Source organism: Pongo pygmaeus, chromosome 17 (genome assembly GCF_028885625.2).
Source record: "Pongo pygmaeus isolate AG05252 chromosome 17, NHGRI_mPonPyg2-v2.0_pri, whole genome shotgun sequence".
Taxonomy (NCBI): domain Eukaryota; kingdom Metazoa; phylum Chordata; class Mammalia; order Primates; family Hominidae; genus Pongo; species Pongo pygmaeus.
The window spans coordinates 90,505,314-90,520,273 of NC_072390.2; the positions used below are offsets into that span (position 1 = coordinate 90,505,314).

The 14,960-nt window shown below is 50.1% G+C and overlaps 1 protein-coding gene across 3 annotated transcripts in view; it reads left to right on the forward strand.

Moving 5' to 3' along the window:
- The window catches only part of TSHZ1 (teashirt zinc finger homeobox 1), a 79,143-nt gene extending 67,121 nt beyond the window's left edge, over positions 1-12,022 (forward strand). For 2 of the 3 annotated variants that reach the window (XM_054461167.2, XM_054461166.2), the window contains exon 2: positions 7,526-12,022. In XM_054461167.2, the coding sequence (XP_054317142.2) occupies positions 7,621-10,719 (3,099 nt within the window). In that variant the 5' untranslated portion in view covers positions 7,526-7,620 and the 3' untranslated portion in view covers positions 10,720-12,022. Of the gene's footprint in view, positions 1-2,748; positions 2,890-7,525 lie in introns of those variants that run through there. The other variant, XM_063653832.1, reaches the window with a different exon arrangement.
- Positions 12,023-14,960: the final 2,938 nt, after the last annotated feature.

Consider the following 14,960-nt stretch of genomic DNA (forward strand, 5'->3'; position numbering starts at 1 on the left):
AAGGAGCGAGCGAGTGTATCGGGTCACACTGTGTGTACGTATCTGAGCCTGAGCTCCTACCATGCTCTCCAGACATCAAATCCATACCTTCCATCTCTCTCTCCTCCTGCCACGCTAAGGGGGTAGGTGGGGGGATCTGTTCTACTAAAGAAACCACAGCAATGGCCACGCTAGTGTAAGCCCCATAGAGGTGAACCACTGGGGTGTCAGTCCCACCCCAGTTCACTCTGTCTTTTCAGGCCCAGGCTCCTGGGGAGCACCCCTTTGGATCACCCCTACACACATCCAGGGTGGATTAGTGGACCTTGCTGTGTGTGACAGGTATAGCCTGGGGGTGGGGTGGGGGGTGCTGGCTTCTGAAAGTGATTTGGCACATTCCTCCCTGATACAGACTTAGCAAAATCCAAGCACTCCTTCCTTGCCTAGTACGGAGGCCAAGGTGCTGGGTTGCTCCTGTTTGGAGGCACCTGGGTTCTGGGTTGGAATTTCTCCTATCTCAGGCTTTGTCCCATGACTCCTGGCCGCCTTCTCCCCGGGTCCTAAACTCTTAAAATGAAACTCTGTTGATTTTCAGTCCCTCTGAGGGATTCTGGCCCTGGGATCTGGTGCTCTCTGCCTGCTCCCCAGTTTTGGAAGGGTACGGGCCCTTGTTGGGGGCCTGTGGGGGCAGAAGAACCAGAAGACTCAGTGCACCGTGAAAGACCGGGCGTGGAGGGAGGCAGAGGCTGCTTGGAGTCTGGCCTGCTGCTGCCTGGTTGAGCCTTGGGAGGGTCCTTGGCCACTCAGCTGTGACGGGGGAGATCAGAAGCACAGGTCCTCCAGTGCTGGCTGCTGGAGGTGGTCGTCCAGAGGTGGTGCTGTGGCTCCAGTTACTATTATTATTTGTATTATTATTGAGTCCTTGGAACTAAGCCAGGCCTCGAAGGGTCTTGGAAGATGCGAGGAAGAGGGTAAGGTGAGGCCGGCAGTCAGTCACAGATTTAATATGGAGTCTTTCATGGGACGCCCTCCTGCCCACCTCCGTCTGTGGGGCCGTTGAGTCCCTTGCACCCACTAATGTCTGTGGCTGTCCCAAAGACTGTTCCCTTCCATGGTCACAAGAGCTTCAGACAAGAGGCCACCCTGACCAGCACTTCAGCCTCAGGGCCCCTGGACCGGGGTGGTGGGGGAATGACGAGGATGTGCTTTATTCAAGGGGGACAGGAGAGCTGCTTGGGGTCAGGAGGGCGAGTTCGGGCCAGTGAGAAATGGTGCCCAGTGATGTGGGGTGGAAGGTAGGCCGTCCTCCCAGCTGTCTTGAAGGTTTATTCTTCCTCGCATCTCTTGTAAGTTAGAGGGGAAAAGGTTAGCTAGTTAAAAAAATAGATATGGTGAGCTGAAAGAACATAGTAGAATAGTAAAATAGCTGAAAAATAGAAGATCATCCGGATTCAATAAACTGGAAGAGTATATGATAAAAGTATAATTGCCAGAAGGTTCAGAGGGCAAGGACAGCAGTGAGCAAACCCCATCAGCTAAGCCTAGCATGGTGACAACTGTGTGTGGGTGAGCCGCCGGCCCTCCTGTTTGTCAGACACTGCAGCCCCTCCCATGGGAAGGCTGGATGGAGAGCGCCCTGCAGTGGCTGTGGAATTGAGGAGCTGGAGCAGGAGGACGGTGGGAGGTGGCCGCTGTGGTCAGGGACCTGGGGGAACTGGGGCAGAGCAGCCCAGGACAGCCTCTCTGGCAGCGCGGGGCAGGAGCTCACTCATGTTCTCAACCCAGACACCATCTGCATCCCTGATCGTTCCAAACCCCCTTTCATTTTTAACATTAAAACACAGTAACAATTGATAAAGTCTTTCCCAACATTCCTGCCCCGGGCTGGGCCCTGCCATTCTCCGTGCTCCCTAATTCCCAGGATCTGACTGCTGGCTGTGGCTGCGGCTGGTAGACGTTCTGTGAAAATTTGCTTCTAGCGAATTCATTCCAGTAATGGTGTTCAATGGCTAGTCCATGTTGGCTGAACTGAAAATATTGAAGATTTCAAAAATACAGATATTTGTGAAGAACCACTTCATTCAATGATAAATAACCTGTGTATTTATTATCTAGATAGAAAACACTAACATTCTTTGAAAAGGATTTTTTCTTTGTACTGTGTATATAATTTTGTCTTCTGCTTTTTTCATTTAATGATTTTCTCCATGTCATTAAAACATACTTTCTCATGTTTGAAGGATACTGCATCCTGAGAATAAACACTAGTTCATGTAACTACTCCTTATTGTTGAAGATTTAGACCATGGCAAGTTTTATGTGTGTAAAAGGACATCTTGTATAAGGGACATCTTTGTGCATGAAGCTTTTTCTGCATTTCATATTAACTTCTTAGGCTAACCTCAAAAAATAAAATGATTGGGCTAAAGAGCATCAATGTTTTAACATTTCTCTCCCTTTACTCTTTTTCTTTGAGATTCTCTCATTTATAACACCGTGTCTGGCACATAATGGCTGTTCTAAATACTTAATACAGAATTACTTTTGGTCATTCATTCATTCAAAAACATTTACTCCATATCTTCTCTGGCATTTAGATGTTAATGAGACAAAAGAAAATAACTTGATCCCGATAGTGGCAAAGGGGAAAGACCGGGGCTGGGAATCAGTGACTCGCTTTCACATCATGTTTCCCTCATTTGTTTCCTGTGTTACTACGGGGAAGTCGGTCAACTTCTCTGAGACTCTGTTTTCTTTCCTGTGGAATAGGTGTTTCAGTGATAACTTAGCTTAAAGGGTTGTGAGAATTAAATGAAGCAATGGGATGAAAATACTCAACCCAGAGGCGCAGGAGCCTGTGCTGTGTTAGTTGAGTGAAAGAATTCACCGCTCTATGAAGAAGACAGACAGGTAACAGCTCCAGATTCTTCCAGGAGTGGTGAATTCCATGAGGGGGTTGAGAGGGTGGCATATGGAGATGACCTTTGAGCCTCCCTGGAGGGATGAGGGAGGGCCCAGTAGCTCACACCAGCCAGAGAGTGGGGGAGGGCTGGCATCCAGACTGGGCGCTCCCCTTCGGGGGAAGGGCTGCCTGGGACCAGATAGATAGAGCAGGCTGGGCACGGAGGGCTAGGCACAGACGGGGCAGCGGTGAGGGTCCAGACGCCCTGCCTGGGACACGCAGCTTCAACAGAGGCTTGAACTCAGGGTTGTCGGGAGCACAGCGTCTGCGGGAAGGGAGAATGTCACGGACCAGGAGTGGAGGGAGGTCATCTGGGGACATTGGAGGGCTCTGGCTACAGCTGGTCATCAGTGCAGGGCCAGTTTCGATGCGGGGCCTGAGGACCAGGAGGCTTTGAGGATGGCGCTGCTTTTCTGCCTCGGATACTCTGGTTTGGGGTTGTTCGGTAACATCTGAATCTGGAGATTCAGAAGGAGGAGAAAGTGTGCTGTTGTTTTGAGGAGGTGGGTGCTGGAGAGGGCGGTGGGGTGTCATTTTGTTTGCACACAACGTAGGTGTGATGTGGAGCACCCATGTCACATTAGATCTGTGTCAGAACAGTGGGGCTCCTTCCATGGGCCCTACATGGGGCCAGACCCTGAAAGCACCATGGGGGCAGCATGACAAGCGTCCTCCCTGATAGGCCTGTGTCTGGCAGGTGTGCAGGGCTGCCCATGGCTGTGGTGGGCACAGGCACTGGGGTTGTGGAGAAGGTGAGATTGGCCAGAGAGAGGCTGTAGTAAGAACGGGCAAGAGCAGGAGGCAGACCTGGGGACACGGCAGCTCAGAACAGGGAGGGGGAAGCGGGCACCGAGGGTCTGGAGACGAGGGACAGGGCCACATGCTGCTTACAGGTGCAACCGGGTGGGGAGTGAGAAGCTGCCTCCAGACGGCATCTGGAAGGTGGGCATGCTAGGTGCGGGCAGGGAGAGTCTGAACCTGTGGGGGCCCAGCCTTCACCCTGGTCCACGTGGGGCTCCCTGCCTTCCAAAAGTGTCCCTCCCCTACCCGGTCACAGGCTGCCTGATCACCCTGCTTTGCTTCTTCCCTGGGACATGAGTCCCTGTCCCTAGGGCAGAGACTTTATGGACCCCCTCCTTCCACGTCCGCACTCCCTGGAGTCCACACAGGGCCGTGGACATCTGCGCAAGGAAATGGCTTGCTGGGAAGATGACTTCTTAGGAGGGCCTTCTCGTTCTGTGGATCTGTGAGGTCCAATCTGTTGTGACACACATTGGCGATGAGATACATTGTAGCTCAGCCTAGGAACTTCCCGGGTGCAGAATGAACTGTCTTGGAGCCTGGTCTGGACGACGCTCCGCGCCTGCCGGGAGCATGAGGGTGCAATATGGTGTGGGAAGAGGCCATCACTATGTGGTCCTGAGATGCTGGGCCAGGCCCTGAGGCACAGCCCTGACTCCGGACCCTCATCCTTTGTGGGCGCCCGCTCCAAGCAAGGGGACGAGGATTGGTCAGTGTTGAACACACCCTAGAGGCATGAGAGCAAGTTTCCCATTTCTGTGTTTTCAGAGTTGAGATGAAAGCCTGCCATGGACGGAATTGTGTCCCATCATTCATATGTGGAAGGCCTGACTCCCATTGTGGCTGTATTTGGAGAAGGGGCCTTTAGGAAGTAATTAACGTTAAATGGGGTCACAGGGCCATTGTCCAACAGAGGTGGCCTTAGAAGAAGTGGAAGAGCTCTCTCTTTCCACCTGCTGGAAGGAAGAGCCAATCAGGGAGAGAGCTGCCATCCACAAGCCAGGGAGAGGCCTCACCAGAAACCAAACCCTGCCAGACCTTAACCTGGGACTTCCAGTCTCCAGGACTGGGAGAAAGGAAGTTCTGTTGGTCAAGCCAGCCAGTCTACAGTATGTGGATATGGTAGCCCAAGCTGATGAACACAAAGTCACTTATTAGAACACACAGGTTGGCCGCCTGCTGTGGCGTGGGCCATGGGATGGCTGGTTTAGCCTGTGCAGCAGCCTTCAGGCACCTGTGGCCGGGAGCAGAGGCACACAGAGCAGTGGGCCAGCGGTGATGGGCTCCCCGAACTGAGCAGATCCAAGTCAAGCTAAATGTTTCCTTTGCATTAGTGGCCATGAAACTCCCTTTCACAAAGATGGGTTGACAAAAGCCGTGAGGCCCTTTCCTATAGTTGATCCTGATAGAAGGGCCTCCCACACACAGTGGGAGGGGCCTGGGGCCGAGGCCAGCACATGCTCAGGCCTGCCAACATCTTTAACCTGGGCCTTCTGCCTCCGCCGGGCGTTGCCCTGCCCAGCACAGCCTACAGCCTTCAGAGTCACCCTCCGAGTCCACAGAGGAGCTGCACCTTGTGGCCCAAGCCAACAGGGCCCAGGCCAGGCTGGTTCAAAGGTGATGAGTCTGACCAGTGGTTCTTAAAGTGGGGTCCCTGGGTCCCAGAAGTGAACCCTCAGAACTGGGCCATCCTAAACCTTTAATAATTATGGGTGAATGACAATGTGCCTGAACTTAGCAATTATCTTTTAATGTTTTGAGCATTATATTTTACAGGAGAGTCATAGAATCATCTCAAACATCCCCCACATGTTGATGCCTGTAGTTGAGGCCTGGGGTCTTACATGATTGGTTATTTTCCACACTCACAGCACAGTGTGAACAGGATTGTGATTCCTGGCTTTGCTGCTTTTCCACAGACCGCCATGAAATGCGTGAACAGAGGTGTGCAGATTGTCGTGTGCAAAAAGGGCAGTGCATGCAAGCACTTGGGATGGCCTGAACTAGAAGACTCTCCACATGATCGATTCAGTCGTCTTTCATTGTGTGTGTGTGTGTGCGTGTGCTTGTGTATGCACGTGTGATTGTGCGTGTGCCTGTGAGTGCTGGCTGCCACTAGAATCTGAAGCCCTGCATTTGCAGGTTTTGAGGCTCTCACACTGCTCCCCGCTGCCCCTGGCATCCTCCCTTTGGGCGGCCAAGATGTTTTCTGTCCCTCCCAGCAGTCCTCCCTGAAAACGTGTGTGCTCCTTGTCGTGTTCCCTCAGGCCCTGGCTCTGATGATGTGATCATGAATGATGATATTTAATGAGACACCCCTCTCAGGTCAGATGAATGCATTTTAATAGGGACTTTCTGCAAAATATCTGAACCCCAAATATCCCAAGTTGTTGATGGAACTCTAGTCCAGCTAGTTGTTCCCTCGAGACGGGAAAAGTAAGTAAAAGTGCTTTGGTCAAAGAAGCTGAGGCAGTGTTTCTTGCAGTAGTCTTCCCTTGAGAGTTAGGAAGGCGTGTTGCATAGTGAAGGATCTGACATGTCCTGCAGTCACAAGTCCAGGTTTCATTTCGGTTTCTGTGCCCTCCAGCCTCATTCATGGGACAACTTCCGTATCCCGGAGGCCCCTCTGGGAAATGCTGCCTTCAGCCCATGAAGTCACTCCACTGCGCAGTCGTGGGCCTGTAGTAGGCGGCTGGAGCGTGGACCGTTGGGCTTTTGTAATTAAACAGCTTTTATTGTGATAAAATATTTATAACATATAGGTGACCATTTTAACCATTTTAAGTGCACAGTTTCATGGCGTTAAGAACATTCATATTGTTGCGCAGCCATCACCACCCTCTGTCTCCAGAACTTTCTCATCTTCCCAGATGGAAACTCTGTCCCCATCCCCTCCTTCTCCTGGCACCTACCACCATTCTGCTCTCTTTTTCTGTGAATGTGGTGACTGTAGGGCCCTCACGTGAGGTGAGCCATGCAGTACATGTCCTCTTGTGACTGGCTGCCTTCACTGAGCGCTATGCCCTCGAGGTGCATCCGCACTGCAGTGCGTGTCAGAACTCCCTTTCCAAGCCTGAGTGTGGACGGGCCATACCACGTTCGTCCCTCCAGCCGTCAGTGGACATTTCGGTGCCTTCCAGCTTTTGGCTGCCATCAATGAGTCTGCTCTGGGCCTTGGTGAACAACCGTGGCTTTTGCCATCTGGCAGCCCCATGCAGGTGGCACTTTGCTCTGCCCAGGCAGGAGATTGGCTGTGCCATGTTGATGCTTTTGGTGAAGACCAGAGTGTTTTCATTGCTTGACATTGAGGAGTGTTTTTATTTATGGAAATGATATAATACTGTCTGTGAATATCCTGCTCTGAAAATTGATAACCAGGTCCTGCCCGATGGGTGTTTACAAATATTTGCCATATGGAAGTCACGAGGGGACTCCTGGGTCACTTACAGAGGGAACAGCCTATAGGAGGGGTACTTGGCAGGTGGTGGCTGGAGTCCCAAGTTCCTGCCCTTTCCACCAGGCTGCAAGGGTCAACCTGACATCTTTGGGATGAGCACGGGACATCATCCTCCAGTTCAGTCCCCTTTGCTAAAGACATACTCAGGAGGGGACAGCACCTTTTGAAACCTAACTCCTGCAAAGGGGTAGATATGTAAACTTGGGGTAGCCTTGTGTCCTGGGAGCTAGGCTGACAAATATCTTTTTAAAGATCATCTAACTGCTGGGGAGGCTGTGTCCTTGAAGATGATTTACTTCTGACTGGGTTTCATTTTTCTCTCCTAGCTTATGTTCCTGAGGAAGAATTGAAGGCAGCAGAAATAGATGAAGAGCACGTGGAGGATGACGGGCTGTCTTTGGACATTCAGGAAAGTGAGTACATGTGCAATGAAGAGACAGAGATCAAAGAGGCGCAGAGCTACCAGAACTCCCCAGTCAGCTCTGCGACTAACCAGGACGCCGGCTACGGGTCGCCCTTCAGCGAGAGCAGTGACCAGCTAGCCCATTTCAAAGGCTCTTCCTCTCGAGAAGAGAAGGAGGATCCGCAGTGTCCCGACAGTGTCTCATACCCTCAGGACAGCCTGGCACAGATCAAAGCTGTGTATGCAAACTTGTTCTCCGAGTCCTGCTGGTCCAGCTTAGCTCTGGATTTAAAGAAGTCAGGTTCCACCACCAGCACCAACGATGCCAGCCAGAAGGAGAGCTCCGCCCCCACCCCCACACCCCCCACCTGCCCCGCCAGCACCACTGGCCCCACCACGAGCACGCCCAGCACCAGCTGCAGCTCCAGCACCAGCCACAGCAGTACCACCAGTACCAGCAGCAGCTCCGGGTACGACTGGCACCAGGCTGCACTGGCTAAGACGCTGCAGCAGACGTCCTCGTATGGGCTGCTTCCTGAGCCCAGCCTGTTCAGCACCGTGCAGCTCTACCGCCAGAACAATAAGCTCTACGGCTCCGTCTTCACGGGCGCCAGCAAGTTCCGGTGCAAAGACTGCAGTGCCGCGTACGACACGCTGGTGGAACTGACGGTGCACATGAACGAGACAGGCCACTACCGCGACGACAACAGGGACAAGGACTCCGAGAAGACCAAGCGGTGGTCCAAGCCCAGGAAGCGCTCCCTGATGGAGATGGAGGGGAAGGAGGATGCCCAGAAGGTGCTGAAGTGCATGTACTGTGGACACTCCTTCGAGTCCTTGCAGGACCTCAGCGTCCACATGATCAAAACCAAGCATTACCAGAAAGTGCCTCTGAAGGAGCCAGTGCCAGCCATCACCAAACTGGTCCCCTCCACCAAAAAGCGGGCGCTTCAGGACCTGGCGCCCCCCTGCTCCCCTGAGCCAGCAGGAATGGCCGCAGAGGTGGCCCTGAGTGAGTCAGCCAAGGATCAGAAAGCAGCAAACCCGTACGTCACGCCCAATAACCGCTACGGCTACCAGAATGGCGCCAGCTACACCTGGCAGTTTGAGGCCCGCAAGGCGCAGATCCTCAAGTGCATGGAGTGTGGCAGCTCCCACGACACGCTGCAGCAGCTCACCGCCCACATGATGGTCACCGGGCACTTCCTGAAAGTGACCACCTCTGCTTCTAAGAAGGGCAAGCAGTTGGTGCTGGACCCTGTGGTGGAAGAGAAGATCCAGTCCATCCCACTACCGCCCACCACCCACACGCGGCTGCCGGCCTCCAGCATCAAAAAGCAGCCTGACTCTCCCGTGGGGTCCACGACTTCTGAAGAAAAGAAAGAGCCGGAGAAGGAGAAGCCGCCCGTGGCTGGCGACACGGAGAAGATCAAGGAGGAGAGTGAGGACAGCTCAGAGAAATTTGAGCCCAGCACCCTGTACCCGTACCTGCGCGAGGAGGACCTGGACGACAGCCCCAAGGGAGGGCTGGACATTCTCAAGTCCCTGGAGAATACCGTCTCCACGGCCATTAGCAAAGCTCAGAATGGTGCGCCCTCATGGGGTGGCTACCCCAGCATCCATGCAGCCTACCAGCTCCCGGGCACCGTGAAGCCACTGCCAGCGGCCGTGCAGAGCGTGCAGGTGCAGCCGTCCTATGCTGGTGGCGTGAAGTCGCTGTCTTCTGCCGAGCACAACGCCCTCCTGCACTCCCCGGGGAGCCTCACGCCCCCACCGCACAAGAGCAACGTGTCTGCCATGGAGGAGCTGGTGGAGAAGGTCATGGGCAAGGTCAACATCAAGAAGGAGGAGAGACCCCCTGAGAAGGAGAAGAGCTCCCCGGCTAAGGCTGCGTCCCCCATAGCAAAAGAGAATAAAGATTTCCCTAAAACGGAGGAAGTCAGCGGCAAACCACAGAAGAAGGGCCCTGAGGCCGAGACCGGGAAGGCCAAAAAGGAGGGACCGCTGGACGTTCACACCCCAAATGGCACAGAGCCTCTCAAAGCAAAGGTCACCAACGGCTGTAACAACCTGGGGATCATCACAGACCACTCACCGGAGCCTTCCTTCATCAACCCGCTGAGCGCTTTGCAGTCCATCATGAACACCCACCTGGGCAAGGTGTCCAAGCCCGTGAGTCCCTCGCTGGACCCGCTGGCGATGCTGTACAAGATCAGCAACAGCATGCTGGACAAGCCGGTGTACCCCGCCACCCCTGTGAAGCAGGCCGACGCCATCGACCGCTACTACTACGAAAACAGCGACCAGCCCATTGACTTAACCAAGTCCAAGAACAAGCCGCTGGTGTCCAGCGTGGCCGATTCGGTGGCATCACCTCTGCGGGAGAGCGCACTCATGGACATCTCCGATATGGTGAAAAACCTCACAGGCCGCCTGACGCCCAAGTCCTCCACACCCTCCACAGTTTCGGAGAAGTCCGATGCTGATGGCAGCAGCTTTGAGGAGGCGCTGGATGAGCTGTCACCGGTTCACAAGAGGAAGGGCCGGCAGTCCAACTGGAACCCACAGCACCTGCTCATCCTGCAGGCTCAGTTCGCCTCGAGCTTGCGGGAGACCACAGAGGGCAAGTACATCATGTCGGACCTGGGCCCGCAGGAGAGGGTGCACATCTCGAAGTTCACTGGGCTCTCCATGACCACCATCAGCCACTGGCTGGCCAATGTGAAGTACCAGTTGAGGAGGACAGGGGGAACGAAATTCCTAAAGAACCTGGACACAGGGCATCCTGTTTTCTTTTGCAACGATTGTGCCTCTCAGTTCAGAACTGCTTCTACATACATAAGTCATTTGGAGACGCACTTGGGCTTCAGCCTGAAGGATCTCTCCAAGCTGCCACTCAATCAGATTCAAGAACAGCAGAATGTTTCGAAAGTCCTCGCCAACAAAACTCTGGGCCCACTGGGGGCCACCGAGGAAGACTTGGGCTCCACATTCCAATGTAAGCTCTGCAACCGGACTTTTGCGAGCAAGCACGCAGTCAAACTGCACCTTAGTAAGACCCACGGCAAGTCTCCCGAGGACCACCTGATCTATGTGACTGAGTTGGAGAAACAGTAGCGTCCAGGTATGCGAGAGACCGCGGAACATTGCACTAAACGTCGTCGAGCTGCACTAGGCCTGGCCTGAGCCTCTGAAATCAGTCTTTCCTTTGTTGCTGGCCCGCCTCTCTGGACCTTGGTTTTCTTACACATATTTTGTATATTTATATGCTCTCTGTCCGATCTGTGCATGTTATTTTTCTTTTTCCGTGAGTCAGTCTGACCTTTATTTTCAACATCTGTTCTTGATGTTAAGCTATCTTTTGTAGGAAATAGTGGGGCACACTACTCAGAGACATTATTTAGCAGTAAAGAAAGACACAAATAACAATGATAAAAAGACATCCTAAAATGATGAAGTTGCCGTGACAATAAAGGTCATAGAACCTGGTAGTGTCAAATTTAACCCTTTGAGGACTGTAATTGCATTTCTGTGCCTTTCACTTGAAAAAAAAAGAAAAAAGAAAAAAAGGCTTGAAGGCATTTCATTCAGATCAAAAGCTGTGTCAGACACAAAACTTATTTAATAATTAAAAAATGAGCTTTTATATGCAGAACTGGTTTGTGAGGAAACGTGCATGCAGCTGTGGGAAGATAGAAAGCTGTCTAGGACTCACGGGGTTCGGAAGCCACACCTCTACATGTCTAAAACAAAAAACAACAACAACAGATACCCCACTCGCCACTATGCCCAAACCCTCTGGATGCTGAAAAATGCCACTTTCGGCAAAAAAAAAGTATGCAAGCTATTATTTAAAAATGTGTAAAAATGCTATTTCTTTTTTCCTGTAAAATATTGCAGTTTATAGTTATTTACAAATGTAAGCTTTGGTACAAGCTGACCTTTCTATGGCGTGCTGCATTGGTAAATGAAAAAAAATGGGGCAAACGTTGGAGTCCTTTCCTTGTAAATTGCCAGCATCAGCTTAAAAACTCCTATATGTTACATATCGTACCATTTTAATCTCTTCAACTTTCTTTGTACCTTCTGGCTGTATGCTTTCTCTTTTAACTTTTTATATTGTCATTTTATATTAAATTTCTGTGTATATAATGTAAAACCACAATTTTTGAATAAAATTTAGTTCCTGCAGCTTGATTTAAATAGCGGACTTTTACTGGCACCTGCATCTCTCCAGATGCATGTACTCAGAGGGACTGTCAGACAAAAATAAATACATAAAAACAAAGCAAGCAATGCACTATTAATTATACATTTTGATGTTCTATCATTAATATTGTACAGTACATTTTGGTTCACACAATTAAATCCACTGTTTTCTCAGATGTAAAATAAACCCACATGCAGTTCTTGATTTACATGGATTGTCATGTCGTCATTATTTTGCCTTTGAGATGTTATTTCAGCAACAAGAGGTATTGCTTATGCAATCAACCAACAAAAATTCTATTCAGAATCATCATTTCATGATTTGTGTGCTGACATGTTTCATTCAAATGATAAGTATTGCGTTTTAAAAAATGATAATTAAAATTTTTAACTCCACTGGGTGCCAAGGATTGCCGAGTTTAGCCATTGAGTGATGGCTGTTTTGTACTTAGGTGGGCTGAGATGCATCCTTCAGAGAATCCTTTGCAAAATTTAAAAATATGTATAATTAACCTGTGTGTCTATCCAGAGATTTAATGATGGGAGTAGAGGGGTAGGGCTTACTCCACCAGCAAAGACCCCGAGGACCCTGGAATTAGTTCTGTGTTACTCCCAAGAGGAAAACCTGATTTCTGAGCTTTTAAAAATCTACAGTTTTAAAAAGGAAACTGGCTGCTGTTGTATTCAGTGTTTGAAATGAGGCTTCTTTCTGCAGATTAGAGCACGGCGGGCTCTACTGAGAATGTCAGGACCCTTGCCATGAATACGCCCATCCTCCAGGGTGACCCCTGTCCCTGAAAGCCCAGGACTCACTGCCCAGTCTGTATAGAGGGAAGCATTGACATTGAGGCCCCCTGGCCTCTTCCCCCCAGCCCCAGAAGCACTTAATGATACGACCAGGAAAATTTACTTTTCTGCCTTTTGCTTAAATTTTCATAAAATTATATCCTGAGAAAGGTTAGAGCTTACACCGCTCTGTTCAGAAGCAGCTAAGCAATTGTGATATTTTAATTATTTCTCTCACATTGCCCCGTGACAGCAAGGATTGTTCTGTTTCCATTAATGATTTGAGGAGGAGGAGCAGGTCCAGGTGGGTCGTATTTACACAGTCTTTTGTACTAACGCAGCAGAGCACCAGGGAGGTTTGCTAAATTTTTCTGACTTTTTTCATTGGTAAATAGCTATGTCCTTTAGGAGCCTCAGCCATTTAGACATTTCAGTTCAATTACTGGGTGATTATGTACTTTGGGCTCAAGGGGTGACAGAGAAGAATAACAATTAGGCTTATGGCAGTGGTGTGGGGGCTTTGCATAATAATCCTTTGAAGTTATGTTTATTTTACCACAAACCTGCAAACATATGATTATGTGATTTCGCCCCTATAGCAAAAGTGTTAGCAGCAGCAGGTGAAGTGGTACAAAGGGAGGTGAGCGCTTCCCAGAAGGGGGTCGCTGGGCCCAGTCCCAGTGTGCAGCTAAGCACTGAGTCATTTTAAAGCAGCTTGCAACTTGAGTTCTGATCATTGGGGACAGACGTAGAATTGGGGTTTTCCTTTAAATTTTTTTCCTCCTAACTCACCAACTGTATTGCTATGTTGTCATTGACCCTAATTTCCCAACCAATGCATAGGAGACTAGGTTATCTTAATCATACCACTGACAGTGATAATGAACGTGGCGACCCCGACTAGTATTTGTCGAGTGCTTCCTCTGTGCCCAGGACTAATTCGAAGTACTTCCCACCTATAAACTCATTCCTTCCTCACAACTGTATGCGGTGGGTTCTGTTACTTTCATGCTCAGTTTACAGGTGAGGAGCCAGGCACAGCAGGGTTGAGGAATGGACCCAAGGCCACATGGCTTACGAACGACTAAATGACTAAACATGGGCTTTGAGCCCAAAAAGCTTTTGCTGCAGAACCACACTCTGAACACCTCCTTACAGGCCTTGGGATCTGCCCCAGGTGGGGATCTCTGCTGTCACCCAGAGGCAGGGCGTCTCCTATGGGGTGGGGAGCTACAGGCAAGGCTTCAGGATGGTGCTGGGGGCCGTGGGATGCAGCTGAGCAGCCAGAGCTGCTCATCACCTCCCACTGCAGCCCTTGTGGATGGCAAAATGTAACCACCCCATGGTCTGCTGGATTTGAGAAAATAAGTTGGAAGATGTTTTTATGATTCTGTAGCAACTTCAATTGAATACGGGTACACTTAGTAACACAGAAACTCAATTTGTAAGGATACAAATGGATTGGCTGATCCAGGGAAGGACTGGGATACCTACAATCTGAAGATTTACTTGACACGTTTCCCCTTCCTTCACTGATGTCCAAGGAAACGTGTCCACCCTTCACTTCGTGTAGTTTTGTGTGTCCCAGCAAATGAACTCCACACATGGCATTGGGGCCTCTCGGCCTCCTAAGTCGGCCCCAGGGAACAGATCTTCGTCTTCTGTGGTGTGGGGACAAAATGGCCCTCGGCATCTGGAGAGAGTCGGCCACCTGTCCCAGCCTGTGGGATGCTGGCAAGGAGGCTGGGGAGAGGGCAAGTGGCTTCTCAGTCCAGCAGTCTGGTTTGGCTTGGTGGTCGTCGTACGCATGCAGGTGTCACCCTGATTTGCACTCATGTTTGCAGTTTGAGACTTGAAGTTAATAACTAATCATGTATTTTTTTCCTTCAAATGTAGAATTTTGTAAAGTTTGTGGTATTCCCCAAAATGTGTGTTGGGTGAGGATGTTGCTTGATAGTCAGTTTTTAAAGAGAGAGAAAACCTGTGAAATAATGACAGACAATGGTTTACGTAAGCGAAACAAACTTTTTTAGGCAGTGTATGGAAAAAGGTGATTAAAAATTCTAAGGTTTCTGATTCGACATTTCTATAGTTGACAGCCTTTGAAAAACTGTTAACTTTAAAGCATGTCTAACCTACTTCCAAATGTTCAGAAACCTGTACATGCAAATAAAGGTTTCTGCTTTTTCCCGAGGGAAAATTTCTTATTTATTTTATTATAATTTATCTGAAGATAGCAGATACAATTGAAAGTTAATTATTGAATTGTTAGTTTAAAAGATACCAAAAAGTAAAATCTCTTTTGGAGACAATTTGTGCTTTTTACATAACTTTTATTCTTATGACAAGTGATACATAGTCAT